The sequence below is a fragment of the Uloborus diversus genome, chromosome 1 (assembly GCF_026930045.1).
Source record: "Uloborus diversus isolate 005 chromosome 1, Udiv.v.3.1, whole genome shotgun sequence".
Classification (NCBI taxonomy): domain Eukaryota; kingdom Metazoa; phylum Arthropoda; class Arachnida; order Araneae; family Uloboridae; genus Uloborus; species Uloborus diversus.
In genome coordinates, this window is record NC_072731.1 from 168,538,359 (window position 1) to 168,562,323 (window position 23,965).

General features: G+C 33.5%; 1 protein-coding gene across 2 annotated transcripts in view; it reads right to left on the reverse strand.

Annotated features, from left to right (window-relative positions):
* Positions 1–23,965, reverse strand: part of LOC129233451 (ATP-binding cassette sub-family C member 4-like) — a 114,892-nt gene that overhangs the window by 83,890 nt on the left and 7,037 nt on the right. For both annotated transcript variants that reach the window (XM_054867486.1, XM_054867481.1), the window contains exons 2-3: positions 1,851–1,961; positions 1,005–1,122 (exon numbers count right to left, since the gene is read on the reverse strand). In XM_054867486.1, coding sequence (XP_054723461.1) covers positions 1,005–1,122; positions 1,851–1,961 — 229 coding nt within the window. The remainder of the gene's footprint in view (positions 1–1,004; positions 1,123–1,850; positions 1,962–23,965) is intronic.

Genomic DNA, 23,965 nt, shown 5'->3' on the forward strand with positions numbered 1-23,965 from the left:
GGTATTGCAATCTCTGATGATGATGAGGATAGTGGTGGTTTTGGTGGTGATGATGATAGTAATAACAATGATGATAGAGTTTTGAGTTCTTTTAGGATTTTCGATGTTTAGAATAAGAAGAACAGCACAAAACCGTTAATACCAGGAATTTCACGGTAATAACTAATTACTACAGTGTAAAACACTTTGTTTTCGGATTCATGGCTGAACTTTTAAGTTTGTTGAACTTAAAGTTGGTTGTTCACTTTAATGAATGAATAAACTGAAAGTGAATAACTTGCTCAAGGGAAAAGCAGTTTCTAGAGAAATAAGCATGTTATCTGTTTTTTTTAAGCCTTGAAAAAGCATCACGCGAGAGCTTAAAAAGTGTTTTTCATATTGAAAGTTATGGTTTTATAGTTTTAACGTTTGTATTTGGAATTTTGACTTTGCTTATTATTGATTTGTACTGGGAAAAAAAAGTGCGAATGTTAAAACGTATGTGCACTGTGCAGTTGACGTGAGAACATAATCACGCGGAACATATAAATAAAATTAGCTGAAGGGAGTGGTGTTGAGACCCCCCTCTAACTACTACTTTATTTGTTAATACATTCGATGCATCATCATTTTAAGTTGCTCATAAATAATTCATTTACGATCGTTGTAGTTTTTAGCCTGCTTTTCCATAAAATTAAAAAAAAAGGAAACTATATTTATTTATTTACTTATTGACATCTTGAATTCAAATTATGCTTTTCGCAATCACAAGTGGGTGCGTGTGTGTGCGTGTAGGCGTGCATCTGTGTAGGAGGGCAATAAATGGTGAAATCATAACCAAAGAATTTTTTTGTATTCAGCTTCAAACATACTCAACATTTTAATGAAAAATATTCTGAAGTTATATCTAATCAAAAATTTGAAGTAAATGCTGTCATTGAATATTATTTTTTGAGAAAGTGCGAAATGAGAAACTTTTAGCAGAACTGTTTGCTGCGTTATTCAAAATAAAGAATATCACTTACTTCAATCAGTGTAAAAATTCCATTTAAGCAATACAAGAAACCAAAGCTCCGAATGGTAGCCTTAAAAAGGCTGGGATGCTCGCCATCCTTTATCTTTTTAAGCTCTTTCTCCCATTCTCTGAAATCAAGAACAAAAAATGAGAAATAACAGGAACTGAAAAAATAACAGTAATAATATTTTTAAATGTTCCTGAAACGATTGTTATAAAACTGAAATTCCCTTCCATTAATTATTGAAATTTTCACAATTAATTCTAACCGTCCCAAGCGAGGTATCCCGTCAGGTTGTACACCTTGGACAAAGTAAAAGTAATAAGTTAAATATTTTTATTTTTAATCTCCTAAAACTGTAACAAATTGTATAAATAACATGCTTCACTTGCCAAATTGATTAACTCTATAAAACAAAAAGTCGAGAAAAGTGATGAAGAAGATAGCGTTTTACATAGAAGTGAATGGGCCCTCGTGTTACATTTTCTGCCATGGCAGGATCAGAAATGTACTGAACCAAAAATTTAATATGAATTCACATTCTAAGCATTGATTAAGCGCTATTAAAGCAGAAATAAGGGATTTTTTTAAAAAGTGGAGTTAATCGATTTGGCAACTGAGGCATCCATTTAATACTGATATTGGTTGAAACAAATACGGCTAGAATATTGACAATAATTGATACATGTCAAAAATTTTAAAAACAAAAAGTGTGTCATAGAGTTTTCTTGAGCTTGGACGTTCTCAAACGGGTGCTTTAAAGATGAGTAGTTTGGAAAGCGCTTTACTGTTCTACAGGATTAAAACATACCGAAAATAATAAAATAAGGCTCGTTAACGATATGAATAACTTACTTTTGCATCGTTTCTCCAATTTTTTCAGAGGAGTCGACATCTGGACTGTCATATATGTCGGTTAATTTTAAATTGCCTTTAGTTCCTTTCAAAAATAACGGCGTCAACCACCTGCAAAAGAGATTGAGCTACATGAGTTATATTTTACCTTTTTCACTGTCTTTCATGAACTGCCACTGAATACGGCTGAAAAGGAGAAAAAAAAAACATACGTATACATAATTTTTACCAAGCATTTATTAACGGGCAGTTCTGCTGCTCACGGCTTTTCAGAGAATTTTCAATTCTCGTAAAGCTTAATAGTACTCAAAAAAACGTTGTTAAGTACGTTCCCAAAAGTTTAAAAAGTGTTTTCGAAACTATCGTTCTAGTTCCAAAAATTTATCTTCAAAGTGTTCTGAAAAAGGGAAAAAGTGTTCAAAAAGTGTTCAAAACGCTTAATATTTGCAATGCAGTTCAATATTACAACCAAAACTGGGTGACCGTGTTCCCATTAAGTAGACCGTTTTACCCGTAGAACTCCATTTTGCCCTTATTTGTTGATACGATTTCACAAATTCTTGCATTATATTCATTTATTTATTTATTCGTTTATTGTTTCATTCATTGCTCATTTAGTCACTCATTCATTTGATCAAAATTAAAAATATTATTTATAACCAAATATAAAGTATTTCCTAAGAAAAAATATTTTATTTTTCACTCTGTCCCATGCAAAAAAAAGTGAAAATTATCCACTTATTTATTTATTTTTGAAGGCGCAAGTCGACTGCCAAAAACAAAAAACAATATTCCAATGCAAGTTTTACTATAAAAAACATTGTGTTCTCCAAAACAAATTTTCAATTTATTCATTTTGAAAAAAGTGAGTTTCTTAACTAGTCCAGTATGCCCACATTCTTCTACAGTCCTGGCCAAACTATTAGACTAAAGAGTTGTTTTTTTTTTTTTTTTTTTTTTTATACACTATTTGTACTAAATTGCTATTTATTTTACTGTTAAAGTACAGTACATGCTGTACACTGATTATTACGTTATTTTAGCATAATTTAATGTTTGCAGGTGGCAGCACTGTCTGCTTTGTTTATGTTCTTTGTTTATCTACCTACCGGGAACATAACCTCAATCAACTTAAACAGTTCACTAGTTCTTTTTATTAGTGTGTTCTGTTATATTTAGAGTTAGTTTTAGGTAATTAGTGAGTATGAGTATATATAATAATGAGTATAAACAATTTTTTAAATCCATTTTTAAAAAGTTAAGAAATGGTGTAAACCTTGTGAAAAAGTATGCCAAAAAGACTTAAAATGCTCATCTAGAACAAGGGAATGCATACTAAATATTAGATAATTATTTCACTGTTCGTTAATGTGTCTATAGTTATGTAATCAATAAAGAATTTGTTTTTAAAACAGTCTTACGTTAGTCTAATAATTTGGCCAGCACTGTATATGTGAGTATGTGTAATGGTGTGATATCACGTATTTTCTTCCTGTCTTTAACGCTGCGAAGGCTTTCGTGCAAAGCTTGTTGGTATACATGTGCAAACATTAACACGTCCCCCCCCCTCCGATTTTTTGAAACATTAAAGGTGTTGACATCCAACATTTCACTTCCTACTTTCATTCTAAAGAGGTTACAAATATGTTGTCTTCATTGAAAAAGTGTGAAACGAAAATGAGTTATTGTCTTAATAAATTTCAGATAAGATAAGAAAGATAAAATATTTCTTTGTGGTGACAAGGTCAGCATCAAGTAACCATCAAACTCCGATGTTATCTCTTCCGATCTAGAGACGACTGCAATTAGAATTTATGACAAATATTTCCTTTTTGATATTCTGAAACGTTGCAGTAAATGTCACCGCTGTTGTTTCGCAAAAGTTGATGCCTGTTGCAAACTTACAGTGATTAAAGTGTTTTCTAGAAAGGCAGATTATTGGACATTTTCCTAAGAGTATGATGAAACCTTTTAATCCTTAAACTGGAGAAATTTATTTTAACAGAAAGATGCTTATATTTAAAAACTTCATGTATTGAACATTTTTGGAACTTGGACGCTGTGAAAAAAGTGATCAATGTTATATAGATGTCTTTGATCTATAATCTGATATTTATACATCGATTTCTTAGATAGGTTTGTTTCTAAAGAAATTTACAGTTTCAATCGAATTAAATTTGAACATTTGACCTTCAAAAGAGAATGGAAGCTACTAGCTACGAGGGACGGATACAGACTACCATTTAACGGGGAGGGGGGGGGGGCATACTGAGAAGGGACCCCTCCTCTCATGAACGAACCGTTTGGGTAAGAAAAATATCTGAAACTGCTTGGGTGTCAATAAAAAGCACCTAATCGGAAAGGAAGTAAGGCTCCTAACAGAGCATGAACCTTACAAATTAATTTCATAAGCAATGAAAAGTAGTATTTCAAATAATTACTTTCAAAAATAACTAATGAATTGAAAATACTACTGAAATAGTTTATATTTTGTTCATAAAGTGTTAGAGCACAATGTAGACGGATACTTTTGTTGACCGTTTAGAGAGAGTCATGGCCCCCATGACCCTCCTTTTGCACCTGTCGCTACTCTCTACTGAGATTTAGGGGAGAGAATTGAGGGGAAAAGGGGGTGGACTGACATAAATTCCCTCCCAACGCCGGAAAGATCAAGAACGTAATTTCATCTAATTTTGATGAGTTTTTACGTAGGGGAGGGTTTGGCTAAAAGTTCCACGGGTAAGTTGTTCCTTTTGAAATAGCTAAATGAAGAAAAAAGATGAATGTATTTTGTAAATACCTGGTAAAATGGAATGTTTCAGCGCACGGATGGCAGTCATACTAGCCAGGCCAGTGGCGTCCGGTACATTAAAAGATGAGCACGTACATCACTGATCTACTTTTGAAAATATTTTCGTTTTTGAACTTTTTGGTCTTTTTCACGAAATTTAAATGATAGAGTTTAGTTCTGTGGTGTTTTTATGCAAATATCTATTGTGCATTATAAAATATTGCGCTGAAACGATTTACGTTTCGTTATCTAACCTAAAATTTAATTTTTCAAGGACTTGTGCTTATGGGGCTAGTTATTCCTTCTTTGTGGGACAGGTTGTTCCGAGGAACAACTAGCCCCAAGAAACTCCTTGCCCCTATTTATCTATAGCAGCAGTACAGTAAATAAAAACACATGTAAATAAATATTATATGTATATATTCGTTACTGTAAAATATAGAAATCGGAGAATGTCGACTCTCACCGGTGCTTTATCGGTAATAGTTCGTTGTTTACTTATAAACATATAGAAAAATATGAAATATTTGAAGATCAAGATGCGAATCAAAATATCTTTCGCACTTTCGTATGAAAATATGAAATTTGCGAAATTTGTTGCTCTAGAGCCTCATTACGCGGACCTTGCGGTAGTCTGAGAAAGTAGCCAAAGAGGTAAAGCAGTTCAATGTTGCTCAGAGAAGACGGATGTCTCATTAAACAGATTATATCCTACGCAAGTGGATATGTCTAGGATTTACCTGTTTAGCCTTCATAAGCCAGAGACTGTAGCTTCTCCTTTGTGGGTTTAACATCCTGGTCAAACTTGTGCAGAACTCTTTCATTATCGGAGGTGTAAATAAAAAACGCAAGTAACCTTCCTTTTCGTAATCCAGAGAAAGGTAGTTGCAAAAGTCGATGAAAATGGTAGTTAGAATATCATGCATGTACAATATACTCCTGGTTACCCGCGGAAAAGGATGCCACGGTAACCGCGGATAAGCGAATGAAAGCGGACATTTGTTAGATGTTGCACAATAGGTAAGAAAAACAACACTAGTACATACAAGAGCAAATGAAAATCAAGAACACTGACATACATTCAAACTTGCAAAACGATGCTAGAGGCAAAAGATTAAACTAGTAACACTAAAAGTGACAATTGTACTATGTAGAAAATGTACGTAAATGCAAAAGAAAAAGAAGAGTTGCTCATTACTGCAAACGTACACAGAAAATCCTGCAAACAGGTCAACCAAACCAACTTAGGTTACGCCAAAAATGTGTAAAACAGGAGAATTTTTTCTAGCAAAACTGGCTCGGTCACTCGTTTACAAGCATAAGGAGTTTGGGTGTAAAAATCGGATTTCAACTAGTCAGGTTTCGATGACCGAGGGGAGTTTGATGTCTTTGGTAAAAAAGAACAAGAAACAAATTGGAATGTCTAAAAATAAATCTTGCACATGTTAAGTTAAAATGAGTATTTTCTAGACATATATTCAGTAATTCACAAAGTAATTGGTAGAGTAATTGGGAGTTAATTGTTATCATTTGCACTAATCTCGTTTATGGATCGTCTGCGAAGTATCGTATCAGTCTTAAATCAAAGATGATTTTCTGTTATGGTTGCAGATTGAACTAGTTATCGTAGCTAATTAGCTACAGAAGCTGTTAAATATTTTATTTCATTTTACTATATTATTCTATTCCTACCATATTTTACTACGTTAATATATTATAATATTATTATGCTTATTAACTGTGCCTTAACATATGTATTTGTACTTAAAGTGTATTAATTTAACCTTTGAGTGCAAATTATCGGCGCTAAAATGTAAAATAAGTCAAGTTTTTTTTTTTTTTAAGTTTAAGAAAGACATTTCATTGTTCAGACAATATTGATGATTAATCTTTAAATAAACACTTGTTTTTAATCAAAAATTATTTTTTATCATAAATTAGACCTTACAAATACTTGTCTCGAAGCAATGTTCATCTCAAAAGCATCATCGTTTAACATCGTCGTGTTGATATCGGAACAACTTCCCCACCCGCGGAACAACTAGCCCCACGAAGGGGCAAGTTATTCCTTCTCGACTTTTGGTACTATATAATTAACTATAAAAGAAATTGTACGAAATACTAAACAAAAAACAGTTGCTACATCATAGGGGCATATATTACTCTATTTTAATTTCAGAATAATAATTCTAGAACTAAGTTTTCATCACAAATTTTGAGCTTATTTAAAAAAACGGAACTTCTAGTCCCGCTCTCCCCTACTTGATTTTCAGAACAATAGGAAACTGTCTGAATCATATATATATATATAGAGAGAGAGAGAAAAGAAAGTATCCAAATCTCCATTTTCCGACGCATTCGATGAAACAAAATATTACTAGATCTTGTTGAGATTTTACATTATCATCAAAACAATAAGAAAATAACTGATGAAATAATATTTTGAGAAAAGAAGAAAAGAAAACTACTCCAACCTCCATTTTTTTTTTCACTCTTTGAGATCAGAATGCAGTTTTTATATGATTTCGAGATTTTATGTACTTATCTTTTCAACAATAGCAGGGCTTCAATTGAAGTAAATTTCAAAAAAAAGTTCAAAAATGAATGGGTAACTCTCGTAGAAATAGTACAAAATCATGTCCGAGACTTTAGATTTTAAAAAATAAATTTTAAGGAAAACCACCAATCAACCGTTTTTTTTTTTTTTTTTTAATTATTATTTTCCATTAAACTTATTGTAACCTTAGAGCAGGAATATAAATGGAGGGGGCAACTCCAATCATTGGCTTAGCAAAAGCTGAGGCTACGACTCCAAGTCAAGTAGCTCAACAACAACGAATGGTTATCGCGGTTTGCATGAAACAAGCGAAATAAACCTGATTTCTTCCTATGCTTATGCTTTTAAAATTATCACGTGACTTAGTGTCTTTGGTTCACGTATGAAAGTCTTCCTTCTATCCATTTCATTTCTTCTCAGTGATTGTAACCAAGGAAACAATTGTTTATACAAAATACCCTAAATCTATGCGGAGTTACGTTCCACAAAAATGCCGCGTGAATCAAAAACGCGTAAATTGAGATCTAACGTTAGTGTTAAGATGGGGGTTAGGTTTCAGAGGTTAAAAAAAAACTCTTCATTCCAGTGATAAATAAATGTGTAAAAAAACTAAATGTGTTTTTTTTGTTGCACACAGCTGGCGTGTATAAAGAAAATGTGAACAAATTTGGTGTTTATAAAAATAGATGCGATAGTTTGTTGGCAGTCAGAATCATTTTCCACTGTAGTTTTTTGTAAAGTATTAACGCATCCACGATTTCTCATGTCATAGGAGTTGACAGCGAAGACGATCGGACAAGACTTTTGGCAGAAAAACGCGAAAATCTTACGCATGGCCAAGTCTGTCATAACAATTCGATGAACATCTGTTTTCAGCACAACATCACCGAAGACCGTCTAAACACCGACTCCTAAGTTGTTCGCCAAGTTGTCTGATTAGCTGGATTAAATGGGATCTCTTCCTGCAGAAATTTTCTTGGCCGTGCGAAAAACAGAAAGCTTACGCTTTTCGTCGCAAAATGAATCAAAAATAAGCTCAAAACGTTTTGGAATTACGTCTTACTTACACACGAAAACAAATTCAACATTTTTTAAATCTTAAGAACTTAGTTGGATCAGTTAATTAGGACGTTGAAGGCATTCTTGTGTGAGGGTGCCTATCAGCATCAGGACTTGGTAGTTTGGAATTTTTTGATGAAATAATGAATCATGTTGTTCATTTAAATACTCTAAAAACCAATTTTAAAACCTTTGCCAAAAATTTGGTTATCGGAAACAACTTGGTTTTTTATCAAGATAACAATAAGTAACCCACGGTTTTCAACGTTTGCGTCTAGTGCCTCAAAAATTATCCTAAAATTTAGAAACAACCTAACCCAGCCGTAGGTGGGGTCTGGTCTTTGGGGGACCGGGCCCGTCCCTATGCCGGTCCCAAGCCCGGGTAAATGGGGAGGGTTTTACGATGGTGTAGCATCCACGTATGTAAAACGACCACTCTTTACTTGCGTTTGAGCAGATTTGTATCTGCCCAATGGCTATCGAGTGGAACAGTGAGTAGGCAATGGGCACCACCGGAGTCAGGTCCGTACCTGGGTCCACGGTGTCTAGAGTCGTAAGTGGTTTAGTTCTCGTTCCCTTACGGGTAAGGGGGCCCCGGCCGAAAGGTCCGTTCTCTGGAAGCCCTAGATGGCATAGCAGAGCGGGGTTCCCTGTTTCGTACCCCTTCAACCTCCAGATTTCAACTTAATCTTTACTAATAATAAAGCTGAAAGTCTCTCTGTCCGGAGGATGTCTGGATGTCTGGAAGTCTGTAGGATGTCTGTAACGCGCATAGCGCCTAGACCGTTCGGCCGATTTTCATGAAATTTGGCACAAAGTTAGTTTGTAGCATGGGGGTGTGCACCTCGAAGCGATTTTTCGAAAATTCGATGTGGTTCTTTTTCTATTTCAATTTTAAGAAAAAAAATATCATAAGATGGACGAGTAAATTACGAAAGTAACATGGGCACAAGCCAATTGGCGAGATACGAAATTATCATAACGTGGAATCGTAAGATGGGTACAAGCCAACTGGCGAGAAAATTCACCATACATTATTTGTAAATATACAGGCGAACCAAAAGACTTTTTGATTTTTCTATTACGGGCAAAGCCGTGCGGGTATCACTAGTGTAACATATTTAGAGATATCTGAAGGCTAGATTACAAAAATACTTTGTAACGAGGCTTTGAAACAAAAATAGAACTAGAAACAATAAGACTCGAAGTGTGGTTGAACACTTACTCAGAAATTACGCAAGAAAAGAAAGATAAAAGAATGAAATCTATTCTTAGACGTTTAAAAGATGTTGTAATATCAATATTCTACTAAATAATAACTTAATAAAAAGTTAGAGTATTCAATAATACATAGACATTTTTTAAAGTGTACGAAGACTTTTGTGAGATAAAATTTCCGGCACTTTTTTGGTTTTAAAAAAATAAGTTTTAATATTTTTAAAAAAATTTCATGTAGCTTTGTTGAAAATTGATCATAGGTCTCATAATTAAATACCTATTCCGAAATATTAATTCTAACAAATGGATAGGCTCCTATTTCATTGAAATTCGTAGGTGTACGAACACTTTTTGGAGCTACTTCCAACTGCAAAATGTTCAAAATCAGATGCAGGGTTAAGATATTAAAAGTATGAAGCAAAATTAAAAAGGAGTCAAAAAATACAAAATTTAACTTTTTATGCGGACCTTAGGTGCCCTAACTTATATTCAGGGATATAATCTCCATTGAAAAGTAATTCCAACTGAAAAAGTTTGACATAAGTACGACCAATATTCACAGAGATATGAAACGTATCGTTTTGTGACTTATACCACTTGACACTCGTTGTCAATAACATCTTTTTTTTTGGGGGGGGGGGGGGGGATATAGCAGTTAACAAGGGTTTCAAATTATATGTGTGCATAGAGTGTGGTTTTTCAAATTGTGCGAGGTTTTGTAGTGTGTTTTTGTGTAACATGGCATGACATTTGCATTTAGTTTTAAATACCAATGAAAAATATAAATATCTGAAAGAGCGATGTGTTCTAATTTCATTTTCTACTAGTGGTACCCCGCACGGCTTCGCCCGTAGTTGATAATTAAAAGGTCATTCGGTTTGTCTGTATATTTACAAATAATGGATGACGAATTTCTCACCAATAGGCTATGTTCATTCACTCTCCCATTCCACGTCATGCTAATTTCGTAATTTACTTGTTCATCTTATGATAATTTTGCACCGGAAAATGTTCTTAAAATTGAAATAGAAAAAGAACAAAATCGAATTTTCGAAAAATCGCTTCGAGGTGCACTCCCCCATGCTGCAAACTAACTTGGTGCCAAATTTCATGAAAATCGGCCGAACGGTCGAGGCGCTATGCGCGTCACAGACATCCTACAGACATCCAGACAGAGAAACTTTCAGCTTTATTATTAGTAAAGATAAAGATATCTCTACATAGTATAAAATGAAGTCTCCAAAAGGCGTCTGTTTGTTTAAACGCGCAAAACTCGAGAACTACTCGGTCGATTTCTCTGAAATTTTCACAGCATCTTTCTTTTAGCCCCGGAAAGGTTTGCAGACCAGTTCGAAAAAAAATCCGACGAATAGTTCTTTTTTTATTCCAATTTAGGCCCAATTTTCAGATAAATTCTCGAATATGTGGGTGAAAAATTACTTGCACTTATTAATATTACATATCGTAAGAAAGGGTAGAATTTTCCACGTTCTATACAATTTGTTCCAATGCTCTTACTTAATTAGGACGGGAGTTATTTGCGTTTTTAGCTCGAATTTTTTTAGGCTTAGCTGAAATTTAGGCACTACTTTCTTCATTAAAAAAATCAATAAAAAGTGAAGGAATTGTCCTACAGTTTTCTTTTTGACACCATTGGAAAGAGCGACATTTACTACTTCAGTTCTAACTCGACCTTTGGTGGAAAAAGTAAGCTCCTAACTCCAAAGGAAAAAAAGTCACAAGACTTTTTAAATCAAGTTCAAAAAATCCCATTTCCATTCAAGTTGTTAACTATTTAATTTTCGCGTTTCCGTGGTTACGCTTTTTGAATCCATTGTATCTTTCACACTTTAATTTCTTAAACTTATTTTATTTTATGTTTCCATGGTCACGCTTTTTAAATCCATCTTTCTCGATTTAATTTCTTAAAAGTATTTTAATACTGTCATCATTGTTTGGAAGGGAAATTTTGCATGATTTTTTTTTTTTTTTTACTTAAGCCTGATTGTTGAGAATAAGTCACTTGACACAATTACACAATTTTTATTTTCATACTAGACCGGGCAAAGCCGGGCAACGCAGCTAGTGGTCCCTTAAAACTTTGAACTCGAATATCTCCTTGAGTTTTGGTCGCACAAAAGTTACATTTTTTTGTGTTAGTAATATCTTTCAACGGAGATTATTTCCCTAAATATAAGAGGGCCGCTTAGGGCCCGTATAAAAAGTTATATTTTGTATTTTTTGACTCATTTTTATTTTCTCTTCAAACCTTCGATTTTATAAACAAAATTCAGTTTTATGAACAAAATTCAAAACTGTTTCGTACTATTTTCATGAGAATGACCAATATATACGATTATTTTAAGCTGGGTATCACCAAGTTAGGCTTACACCCTTTCGAATTTATTTGAACGAAACTGAACTAAGCGGGAATCCAAAATTATGCATCCCTTGAAGAGGCGACAGTACATTTGAGTTACTTGGAAGGGTAAAATTATCAATGTGATTTGCTGTCAAACGTTTTGATTTGAATCGACAAAAAGAATCTTCATTCCATGCTTGTAATTCAATGAAAAGAGATCAGTCATTTTTAAACAAACAAAGAAGTCTTATATCTGTAAATGCTTGAAACAATCGATTCGACTTCGGTTGATAAAGTTGAAAGGTGGGCATGAAAGAATAATGAAATGTCAAGCATCCGCACTTCAAACATTTGAGTGACTGCTCTCTGCAGTGAATATGAGAGTTCTGATAAAATATCAGAGGAAAAGTCATTACTGATAAGTTGTTTATTTACTTGGGAAATCGCTGGATTTCGTATAAAAAGTCTGATGTGTTATTTTTTAAATAAAACAGATATTAGTTCTAGATGTCTGACACTATTATGTTTCAGAACCAAATCGTTAATGAAATCATTGTTAATAGATAAGGTACTTTACTTACTGTTATAAAAGTACTGATACAGAATAACCGTCTTTATCCTGAACCAACTGGGACCAAAGGCAATAGGGAGAATCAAACATACGGATTAAATGAGTGATAAAGCCAAACAAATCCGTAAATAAGCAGACTTACCGTTTATTACGAGAAAGAAACTCTTTTTTCGAACAAAATGACATAAAATGGTTCACAAGACCTTATATACAGTGGCGTACCTAGCACGGATGACACCCAGCGCGGTAATTAGGTGTATCACCCCCCCCCCCCCCCCCCATAGGATCTATAAATTGTATATTTCAACTATCTGATTTTACAACAAAATGCTTTGTTTTGAATTCCAAATAACTAACACCTGTGTTTTGAACAAGTTTTATCTTTTTTGTATTCCCTATGGGAATTAGTTTGTTATTTTTTAAATGTTTATTAAGCTTCGTTAAAAGAGAAATAAATTAAATCTTCATTTTTTCATTAAAACCCTTTACGGAAATGAACATTTTGCAATCACGTGGGGCTGCCACCATGCAGTTCTGAGTCGCTCTACTTTTATTTTTTGTTTCAATATGTGTGCAATGTGCATTATATTTATTTTTGTGAGCATATGATTGAATTTGTATTGAAGTAAATACTTAAACAATAGTTTAAAAGCTATAAAGCTATGCAGGGGTAAAAGTTTTAAGTCTTTTCAGATTTGTCTTTTCAAATAAATTCAAAACATTGAAATGAAAGAAGATATAACTTAAAATAATAAGTAAATGAGTTAAATCTGGAAAGTTGAGGTAATTTTTTTTTAACTGAATTTATTTTATGATTTTTATGAGAACTGCTAATGATTATTTTCAAAAAAAATTTTTAAAAAAGAGAAAGAATTCCTCATACTATTTCTTAAATCATCATAATTACTTAGTGTGTAAATACTTTTACTTTTTGAACACTTTTTTGTAAAAGAATTTTTTATGAAGTGCTGTATTCAATCTTTCTACTTAAAACTTAATTTGGGAAGCATCAGCCTTGAGAATTTTTGAAATTGTAACCCCGGAAGCCATACATGCGTTCATTATCTTTTTCAAGCACTATCAGTTGGAAGATTCCATTGCATTGAGTCACATTTTTTCTTGATCTAAGAGATATCTAAGAAATGGGATGAACATCTTCTTTCTCAGGGCAGCCGAGAGTAAAGGCGGCCCCCTTGTCAGTTTGGTCGCAGAGCCCCCCCCCCCCCCCACACACACACATAAAACTTGTCAAATTTGTTCTAGTCTGATTCTGATCCGGGCTCCTAGTTTCAAATTTGACTGACATGGCCTCTCGTCTGCCCTGTTTGTGCTACAAAATAAGTAGGGCTGGCATGTTTTGCCTAAGGTATTAAAAATGGGTATGTTTATATCTGACACGAATAATTTAAATTTTGACGAATTTAAATCCAATTATATGTAACTTTAATGTTTTTTCAAACATTGGTTTTCCAAATGTAAATGCTATGAAGAAAATGTTGATTAAGTACATTTAAAATTAATACTACGACTACAAAACAAAGAGAACAGGGACAACTCGCAAACTAGATCAAAATAACGTGGTTTGAATTATTAACCAAATTTGTCAGCTATAAAACAAAATTATTTTTGTATTGCAGTTAATTTTTAACAGAAAAGTATTTTTTTAGTTTCGGAACAATGTAGAGTTATATAAGCTATTATGTACATAATATTAATATGAAAAAAGTAATTGATATTAAACTGTAATTTTAATGTTAAAAGCAACTACTCATGACACAGTTCAATCTCATAAAATTCAATTCATTTTTCTATCAGATGTACATGTTTAATTTACATTTTTCAAATCCTTCAACTTTCTAGTTTCTATCTGTTTTTGCCACTATCCTGGCAAAAATAACATTTTGCCTACCACATGACCAACCTTAAATTGCATACGACAAGGAATTGCACAAATACTGCAAAAAGTTGCAAATACGTGCTTTGTGGTTTCAAGGAACTGCATTTTCAACGCAGAAAACGAGCTTTAAGATTTGAAGATATGAGACAAGGACAATGAGATGGAACAATAAATTGACAGTTTAAGTACAAATTGAGTCTTTCACAAGACTACTACGACAAACTATTACTCCATTCAAGAAAAAAAAATCACTGAAGCAATAATCTTCTCAGAAGATCCCTTAAATTTCCCGTCTAATTAATAAACAAGCAATAAATTTCGTGCAGGAAAAACTCATTTATCCTTTCATAATAGTTCCACCATGAAATTTGCTGATATATTGTTGGTTTAATTTAGGACATGCAAAATTTATTCTTAAATGATTTTCTCAGATATTTATTGCTGTATAACTATTTCTTCTTCATGGAAATCGCTAATAAAATTCGGAGCAAGGTTTCAATTTGACAGGGTTGTCTTGTTAATTCTTTCGTTTTTACTTATTAATGCTGCCGTTATGGCTCGTTGTTTTCGTCGGATGGCTGTATATTCAAAAGCTCACATAAGATGCCTACTCTCAAGTTATGTAAATTTCTTTTGAACTTTTATCAAAACATCGAAATTTAGTAGAAATGTGTTTAGAATTTCGAAGAAAAATCCCTATAGTGAAACGATAGTGATTGCAGAAACGAAACCTTTTCATACACAGGGCTGAAGAGAGCCAAGGTGGGCCCCTTGTCAGTTATGTCGCCGGGGCTCTCTCGCCTCCAAAAAAGAGGAAAAAAACAAAAAAGGGAGGGGGAGAAAAAAAGGGGAGAAAAAAAGGGGGAGAAAAAATTAAATGATTGCCACAAAACAATTAACTCTATTTCACGTGCCACAACAGTAAATATCAAAAGAGTACATTTTACTTAATCTTTACATTTTCTCTTATTCGGAGTTCCCCCCACCCCCTTTTTCTTTCTTTCTTTTTTCATTCCTTCTTTTCTTTCTTTTTTTGTATCAGTGTCGCCAGCCCTCCCCCCCCCCCAAGGCCCGGGCCCCTAGTTTCCGACTAGGCTGCCCATTGAGAAGAGATAAAATGGAGGGAGTGAAGACGTTCATTCATGAAACCAAGACCCCAAGTCATGTGATAGATTTTAAAGCAAAGCATTGGAAGAAATCAGGTTTGTTTCACTTGCTTCACGCAAAACGTGCCAACCATTCGTCGTTGATGAGTCACATGACTTGGGGTCTTTGGGTCAGCTTTTCCTAAACCAATGATGGGACTTGCTCCCTCCATTTCAATTCCTGCTCTAAGAGGCTGACATGGCCTCTCGTTGAGCCTGTTCATACACCAGTATGAAAATTGTATGTCCGACCATTTTTGAACCATTTTAATTTCTTAAACTGTCATTTCCGAAAAATGCGGTAAACTATTTTTTTATTTCACAAATACCGGGTCAATTTACCATTGCGTCATTAAACCACGGGCTCTCCAATATTTCTCAACAACACAATTTAAATTAGTTAGTGCCCCCGGTGTAGGGATTACAATACCGGACCAAAAATTCAATACCGGTATTCGGTATTTTTAAAACTTGATATCGGAATACCGGTATTTGAAATTTCTCAAAAAATACTTGAAAACATATTGTTTCGTTGCCACATTTCATATTTTTGTATAAAAATTGTATTATTGTGTGTGTATGTTTCTTTTGTATTGTATGCATTTTTTTTTTCCTTAATTTATAGCCAATTGTAATTTTTTCCGAGAGACGATACTTTTTCAATGTTGACATCATTTTGTCTTCAGCAGGAAAGGTTTGTGTTTGATTTTTATTATTAGCACTTTGGTTTGAAATGTACGATAAGCTTGACTAAATTTAATCTTGTTAGTTTCTCTTATTCGTTTTCGCGTTCTTTTCAAAATTCTTAACAATTACGTAAATATCCGAAACTATATTTCAAATGATAATGTTTAACTTCTATGAAAATTTTCAAGGCAGTAAATATTATCTTGCTTCTAAATATCATCTTGCCACGTATAAAGAGAGACATGACAACAAAACAGTACCGGTGACAACAAAATACCATTTGTTTCATTAACAAGAAAAAGTTTTTTGCCAAAATTCAGTATAATTGCGACAAATATTTAAAGAAAATATCATAGAGTATTACTGGAATTGATGCTTGGAATAAATTATCCGTAGAACAAATACATTCGAAATTACACTCTAAATTAACTTTCACAAAAGGGAAAGTGGGTGATCAGGGAAATAGAAAAAATAAAACATGGTGCACTAAAACGCGATTCATCTCACCATCTAGTAATGAAAATAGCATTTTGCAATCTGTCCACTACTTTTGTTTCATGATCCTACAATTAGTTCGTGATTTTGAAGCCAAATTTTTACATCAATAAATTGATTTTGGTTCTGTATCACGGCAAAAAAAAAAAAAAAAAAAAAAATGTACGTTTAAAATATAAGTAGATATTTAATAAGTCAAATTGAGAAAATTCTTTAATTAAAACTATTTATTGTTTTCAGTTAACACCGAAAATACCGGTATTTTACCTCGGCAAATGCCGGTATTTCGAAATTGCAAAATTGCTCGAAATACGGGTATTCGGTATGTCGGTATTGCAATCACTAGTGCGGAGCAGTCGTCCAGATGAGCAGCATCCATGACTTGTCCAGAGTTACCTAAAGTTCAAGTAAGAGAATTCGTCAGGTGAAAACGGTACAAATAGGCATTAAGACAATCGTGTCCTGTTGAAAGTCTGAAAACAGCCACAGCAGCAGCTCGAGGAGAATTCGGGATACAGTGGGACGTCTCGCACAGTAAAAACACGGTAAATTTGTTTAAAACATTTCTTAAGCCATCAAAAGTTGCAGATTCCGAGTCCGATACAGGATTATAATTTAAGAAATTCCTACTTAAATTATTTTTCTTCCTTAAACTTTTGTCGTTAAATTTCATGCGAAGTCTCCCGAATTTTGCACATACTAAGTATCCTTAATTTCCCTCTTTTAATGTTGGCAGCTTCGCACGTGTCTGCATTTTTTGCTAGATTGAAAAATTGCTGCTTTTCTTATGGTTGTGTTTAAGATTTTTTTTTTTTTTTTTTTGAGTAATCACGATTGTTTATAGTTCTCACTTGACAGTTCTGAATTCCTGTGATTTTATTCCCCCCCCCCCATGCCTCCCTCTGCAGCGCCATCGTCAACCGGCCGCCTCACGATACTGTCCTCTAGCGAAAACTGTCTCCAGGTTGTGTCACTTACTTGCCTACACTTACACACACACACACACGCATACATACAGACACCTACACATACACACACACACATAAACACATACGCGCATACATACAGACACCTACACATACACACACACACATAAACACATACGCGCATACATACAGACACCTACACATACACACACACAAACACAAACACCTACACATAAACATACACCCCCCACACACAGAAACACACATGCCTACACACATACACATACTCCCACACACGCCTACATACACACACACACACACACAATCGTGATTGCGAAAAACATAATTGGAATTCAAGATGTCAAAGTTCAAATTATTATTATTATTATTATTTTTTTTTTTTTGTCGAAGTTTCCTTTTGATTGGCGGTTTTTATTTTTGAGTCTGTAGAAACCCTATTGAAGTAATTAGGCGAAAACTTGAACTCATTTTGTGTGTGTGTGTGTGTAAGAATATAAATTACCATCTTAATTTTGTGGGTCGTTTTGTTATGTGTCATACTTTTGTCGCATATATCTCTTTTTTGTAAAACATGTGAATGTAATAGAGGATTACTTGAAATGCTTTTGTTGCGTTATTTCCTTTGCAGTAAATAAATTGATGCTGTCCAGAGGTAAATTCTTGGCAAATGCCTCAAAAGTCTTCAGTAAGCATTTTTTATGAATTTTTCTAGCGTGTTTTACCTAAGTGAAAATTCTGCAGAGCCTAATTAGCAAATTTTTTATTTTAAAAATGCAAATAGGTCCTTTTTGATGTTCAAATTATTAACGGAATAGCTAATATTATTTAAAAAGAGAAACTGAATTTTAGTTTCTTTGCATGTCTCCTCAAATATTAGCTAAATTTAAGCCCATTACATTAATATTTGAGTAGTGCATTTTCTGTGGGCATTTATTCGATTGTGTTATCGTTAGAAAAAGTGGTTGGGGTGTTGGCCCAACCACTTTTTCTAACGATAACTAACTCAATGTAGACTAAAACACTAAAATTAACTAACTTAATGTAGAAACTGTTTGGGCCATTGTCAGAGCCCGATCATTTTGATATTGGGCATGGGACACAGTTCTAATTCAAGGCCCCCTAGGGCTCGACTAAGATTTTTGAAGACACTGGACATGAAATTAATTTTATGCCGCCCCCCCCCCCCCCCCATTCCCGCCTATCCTATACAATGAAGCTCTAAAATATTTCGATACTTGCGTATTAACACAACCATGTTAAATTTGGTAGCACCTCATATCACAATATAGTATTATACATTTAAAAAGTAGAAGAGATATAGTATAGGGGAGAATGTTGTACCTTGGGACACTGCTAATTTCGAAGAATCTCTTTTTAGCAGCCATGTTTTTGTAATCCCTAATAGCAACTTTCACCACTAAATAGTGCCACAGTAAAAATCAGCATCAAATGAGTAAAATTGACCGTTTGATGAAAAAAAATTTCATGACTGCAAAGTAAATATTTTCTTCATTTTTGTTTCATTTTCTGTCTTTGTATTTGTAAATTTAATCAACTGAGATTTATTTTGTACTAATTGTGTAAGAGAAGTACTTTAAATATTTTGCTTATGAGAAAATAATGATAGTGCATCTAGATTGACCACCATTTTGGATTTTCTTAAACTACATGGTGGTTGTATCTTGGGACAGCCAAACATTTTGTACCTTAGGAAACGTTCCAAGGTACAACATATGCATGGTTCTTAATAATTAAGATATGTTTATGAACATGGAATAATGTTCAATTCTTATGTAATCTTTGAAACGAATATAATGAAAGAAAATAATTCATAATTCACGACTTAATTCACTACCATGAAAAAGATATATATATTTTTTGTTTGTTTGTTTTATTTCTGGTGCAAAATTGGTTTAAGTATTTGGCTGTTTCTTGAATCATATAGACTTTCCCATAGTACAACAGGATGTGTCCCAAGGTACAATAGGATGTTGTACTTTGGGACAGCATAAAACTTTTACATTAAAAAAATGGCTAGTAATATTTTATTTTCAAACTGTCCGAATTTTAAAAAATATATTGCATAGAAGTATGTTAAGGTATTTTAATGTGACTTTTAAATTTTAAATTTGATTCAAATAATTGACGTTAAAAATTAAAATATGAAAAGTGTCCCTAGGATTCAAATAATTGACGTTAAAAATTAAAATATGAAAAGTGTCCCTAGGTACAACACTCTCCCCTATACGATAATTATATTCCATGTGGCTGAACTTTGCCCGTTGCAGTAAACCGTAAATGTCAAAGTTATCTATGATATAACTTTAATAGTAAATACGGACTAAACTAGGAGTGGTTTTAGGATTTGCAAAGAGATCAAGTTTTTAAGGGGAATTTTTATCAACAAATAAGAGATTTTTTTCTTGTCTCAGCATTTGCAAAAATATCAATGACTGCATATTCTGAGTGATATCACTATTTTTAATTAGCATGATATATCAAGGGGATTTTGCCCCCCCCCCTGAAATCTAAGAGAAGGGGCCTGTGCCCCGCATGCCCCTGTGGTAATCAGGCTCTGGCCATTGTTTTAACAAACGTTTGGGCCATCATTCCAGCAAATCGTTGGACCTTCGTTGGCAGACGGTTGGTTGGGTTGCGAAAACGGACATTGTGTACCCTTGACCAACCATGAACCAACAATTTCCCCAACTGTTTGAGCCACTTGGGAACTTTCACTTTCTTTAAATAAATTGAGACCTATGAGAAGTTACGTTCTGCTTAAAAGTCATTTTTTTAAGCCCTGGGAATGTATACTTCTGTATTGATACATCGACAACAAACGTTTGTATTTTCTCCATTACGTTGTAGAAAATATTTTTTCTCTTCTATAATGTATTAGTGAACAATTATATTCTTTAATGTCTTTCTCTATGATCAAAAGTCCTATATTTTTTAGGAATTGTTAAATTCTAAGGGATATGTGTATTTTTTGCGTTGCAATGTTCTTTATTCAAGATACTTTTAACCAAGAGTTTTCTAATCTTAGTTATAAGGAAAAGAGAGAGCTTCCATTAAGTTTGAAGTGGTAATACCCTCCGACCTCCAAAAACTCTATTATCGCTTTTAATCTTCGACTGGCAATGAAACAAATGTCAAGAATTAGCAGCTTTCACCTCCGCAGTCGATTTTCTTTCACGGTTATGTTGAACGGCATCGGGGCAGAACTGCCAAACCCTTTTTCCGCGGAACTACTGTTTTCTCTCCTGTCAAGACACTCTTCTGGTGTCGAAAGAGGGTCAAGGGGATTAGAGAAGATTTTATCAGTGCAAACGAAATTATTACATGCTTGAGAAGTTTCACTTTCCATTGAGTGAAATTTAAAAATAAAATTCAGTCTCAATTCTGAGATATCAAACAAAAGAATTGATGAATAATTTAAAAAAGTCTATGTAAATAATCGCTGTTGTGAATAGTACGAAATTAGAAAAAACATCAACAACATTTTAACAAAAGTTCGTCTACAATTGATCTCACTTTCCCATGATCCAACATCAAAATTATAAAACTAGCTATTTCTTTATCATTTAGCTTAAGTTAAAGAACAATTCAAACTATCTTTTCAACGGCTAACAAACTTAATGTGAAAACGTTTTGCTTTTTAACTCAAAAATTTATTCTTATTCGCTGCCGAAAGAAAAAAAAAAGAAAAGAATCCAATTTAAAATAATTACAACAATAAGAGAGGTATAAAGCAATAACCATTCGCATCGAAAAAAATATTGTTTTCTATTGTGAAAAAATTAAAACACTTAAAATTTTTAGAATATCTGAAGTGTCATTTTCATTCAATCAATTAAACAGTCGTCAGTTATTCAATATTTATCAAGTTAATGCTTTTTCACAACCAATATACATCAATTATTCATTTACTTTAACATACAAAAAAGACATTTTTATTGCACTAAGTGAGGAAATAACTAGGACTCGACCGATGCATCGGCCTGGCCGATGCATCGGCGCCTATGGTTCAACAATTTAGCCATCGGCATCGGCGGCCGATGCTAACTTGCAGGAAACATCGGCCCATCGGCCGTAAAATACATCAAAAAGCCGATGGAATAGGCCGATGTTTTTTTTTTAAAGGACCTTTGCTATTTTACTTTTTAATACAAAGTAAAGGGAGTTTTTGATTTTTGGGAGTTTTTGGGAGTTTAAAATTGTTTACTTAAATTTCAGTATGAATTTCTATTTTAGTTACCCCTGAAAGAGTTTTTAATACTACATTCAGGTACCAAACAAGTTAATTATTGCGTTGTTTCTTGAAGTTGGATGTACGTATATACAGTCGAGTCCGCCTAATAGAATAGGCAATTCGCCAGGAAAAATTATTCTAATAAGCGGTATATTCCATTATCCGGGATAAAAATAACACATCTCAACGGTGTAGTACATTGTATGTTTGTTACATTAAGCGGGGTATTCTATTATACGATATTCCATTAAGCGGGTTCGACTGTATCTCTCATAAGTCATAACTCAAAGATGGTAAGCTGTAAAAGGTTAAGTTTTCGCATGTGGGGTGTGCGTACGTTCCAGTTGTGCACTTACCTTTTTTGTTTTCGATCGGGTGTTCTGAAAAGCCGGTTTACTCATTTTTTGTAGCTACTAATTACTTATTTCAATGTAAAACTAATACAGTGTCTCAGACTAACGATCATTTGGTGATACATTGCCGCATTGGAAACCATGGAAACAAATATGAGATGGCGATTTGGTTTTTGTGTCATTTTGTTAGATTCCGTTGAACCGACGGTAATTTTTAATTTTCCAATATTTGTAATATGAATCACAGTAATGCATTCTTTTCTGTATCGCTTCGGCGGAGTTACAAGTTTGGGGCCCGTCGAAATACATTTTGGGGCCCCATTTCTCTATCACAAAAGTTGTAAAACATTTATCATATACATTTTTGTAACTCCTACGGTGTCCCTATTGTTATGGGACCTCTCGTGCAATTGCAACATTTGCTATATTTTAAATCCGCCACTGCACGTCAAAACAAACTCGGGTGCAAGTTTAAAAAGATTTTTTCTGCTCCATTTTTATGATTATTTTGAACTCGATTTTTTACGACTATTTTTTGAATTTCCGAGACTACTTGCGTGCCCCTCCTCCCACTACCTCAATTTCTGAAATTAAACTCTAGTTGTACTCCTGAGTTCCTTAAATTAACACCATTCATAAAATTAGATTTTTTTTTTTTCAAATTTTATCTATTTTTTAGAAAGAATTTAGAGCATTAATGTAAGAAATTGATTAAAGACGTTTTGAATGGTGACATAATTAGAAAATCAAAGGGACTTTTGAATTTTTTCTTCAGAAGTGCTGAAGTAGATTCAGAAACTCTTCCGAGGCGTTGGTGGTAGCGGTTCTGTACTAAAAAAATGAGGCCGAAGTTGGGGCCGAAGTGTGAGTTACTCCAAAATCAGAGGGTGACCCCCCCCCCCCTCCCAAACCCTCCCTCGTCGTTTCAAGCATTTCTTAAATATTTATTGCGATTATTTATTTTGGTCAAGAAATGTCATTTTGCGTATTTCTCATACTTGTTTCACCTATATTTCGCAATGCGCCTTATTTTTTGCATCATTAATAGCGAGCGATTTTTTTTTCTGTTGTAAGTAACGATTTTTATGTATTTATATAAAATCAATGAATAAGTTATTTTCGTTTTTTGTAGAAAAGTTTCAAGGATTTTCTATTATGCATTTTTTTTAAATTTCAGAAAATTACTGCTAAATTTAAAAATTTAATTTGAATTTGTTTGTAAAGCTTCATAACAGATTAAACAATCAAATTGTTCAATATTATGTTAGCAAACATCAGATCAAGTAGTATATTTATTTCGGTTATTAACTTGGTGTAAATATTGAGTTTTTTTTTTTTTTTTTTTTTTTATTGTAGCTGCGTTTTAAGAACCTCGCTCTTTTCATGGCTATTTCTTTTTTCAGCAAAATGTATTTCACTATTATAGCTTTTATGAAAAATGCTAATTTTTCTATTCATAAATTTTAAATAAGTACAAAAATATTCCTATTATGACAATTTTCTTATTATATTGTTATTCAGTAACAATTTTCTTATTTTTAACTTGCCTAAAGTACCTTCTCAAAATGTGCCACCAGCTCTCCGATTACAAGGAAGGGGTGGTATTCACGGTGAATTCTGGGCTGTTAATATAATAAGCTATAAACGCATTCCCAGTAACAATTTTCTTATTTTTAACTTGCCTAAAGTACCTTCTCAAAATGTGCCACTAGCTCTCCAATTATAAGGAAGGGGTGGAATTCACGGTGAATTCTGGGCTGTTAATATAATAAGCTATAAAC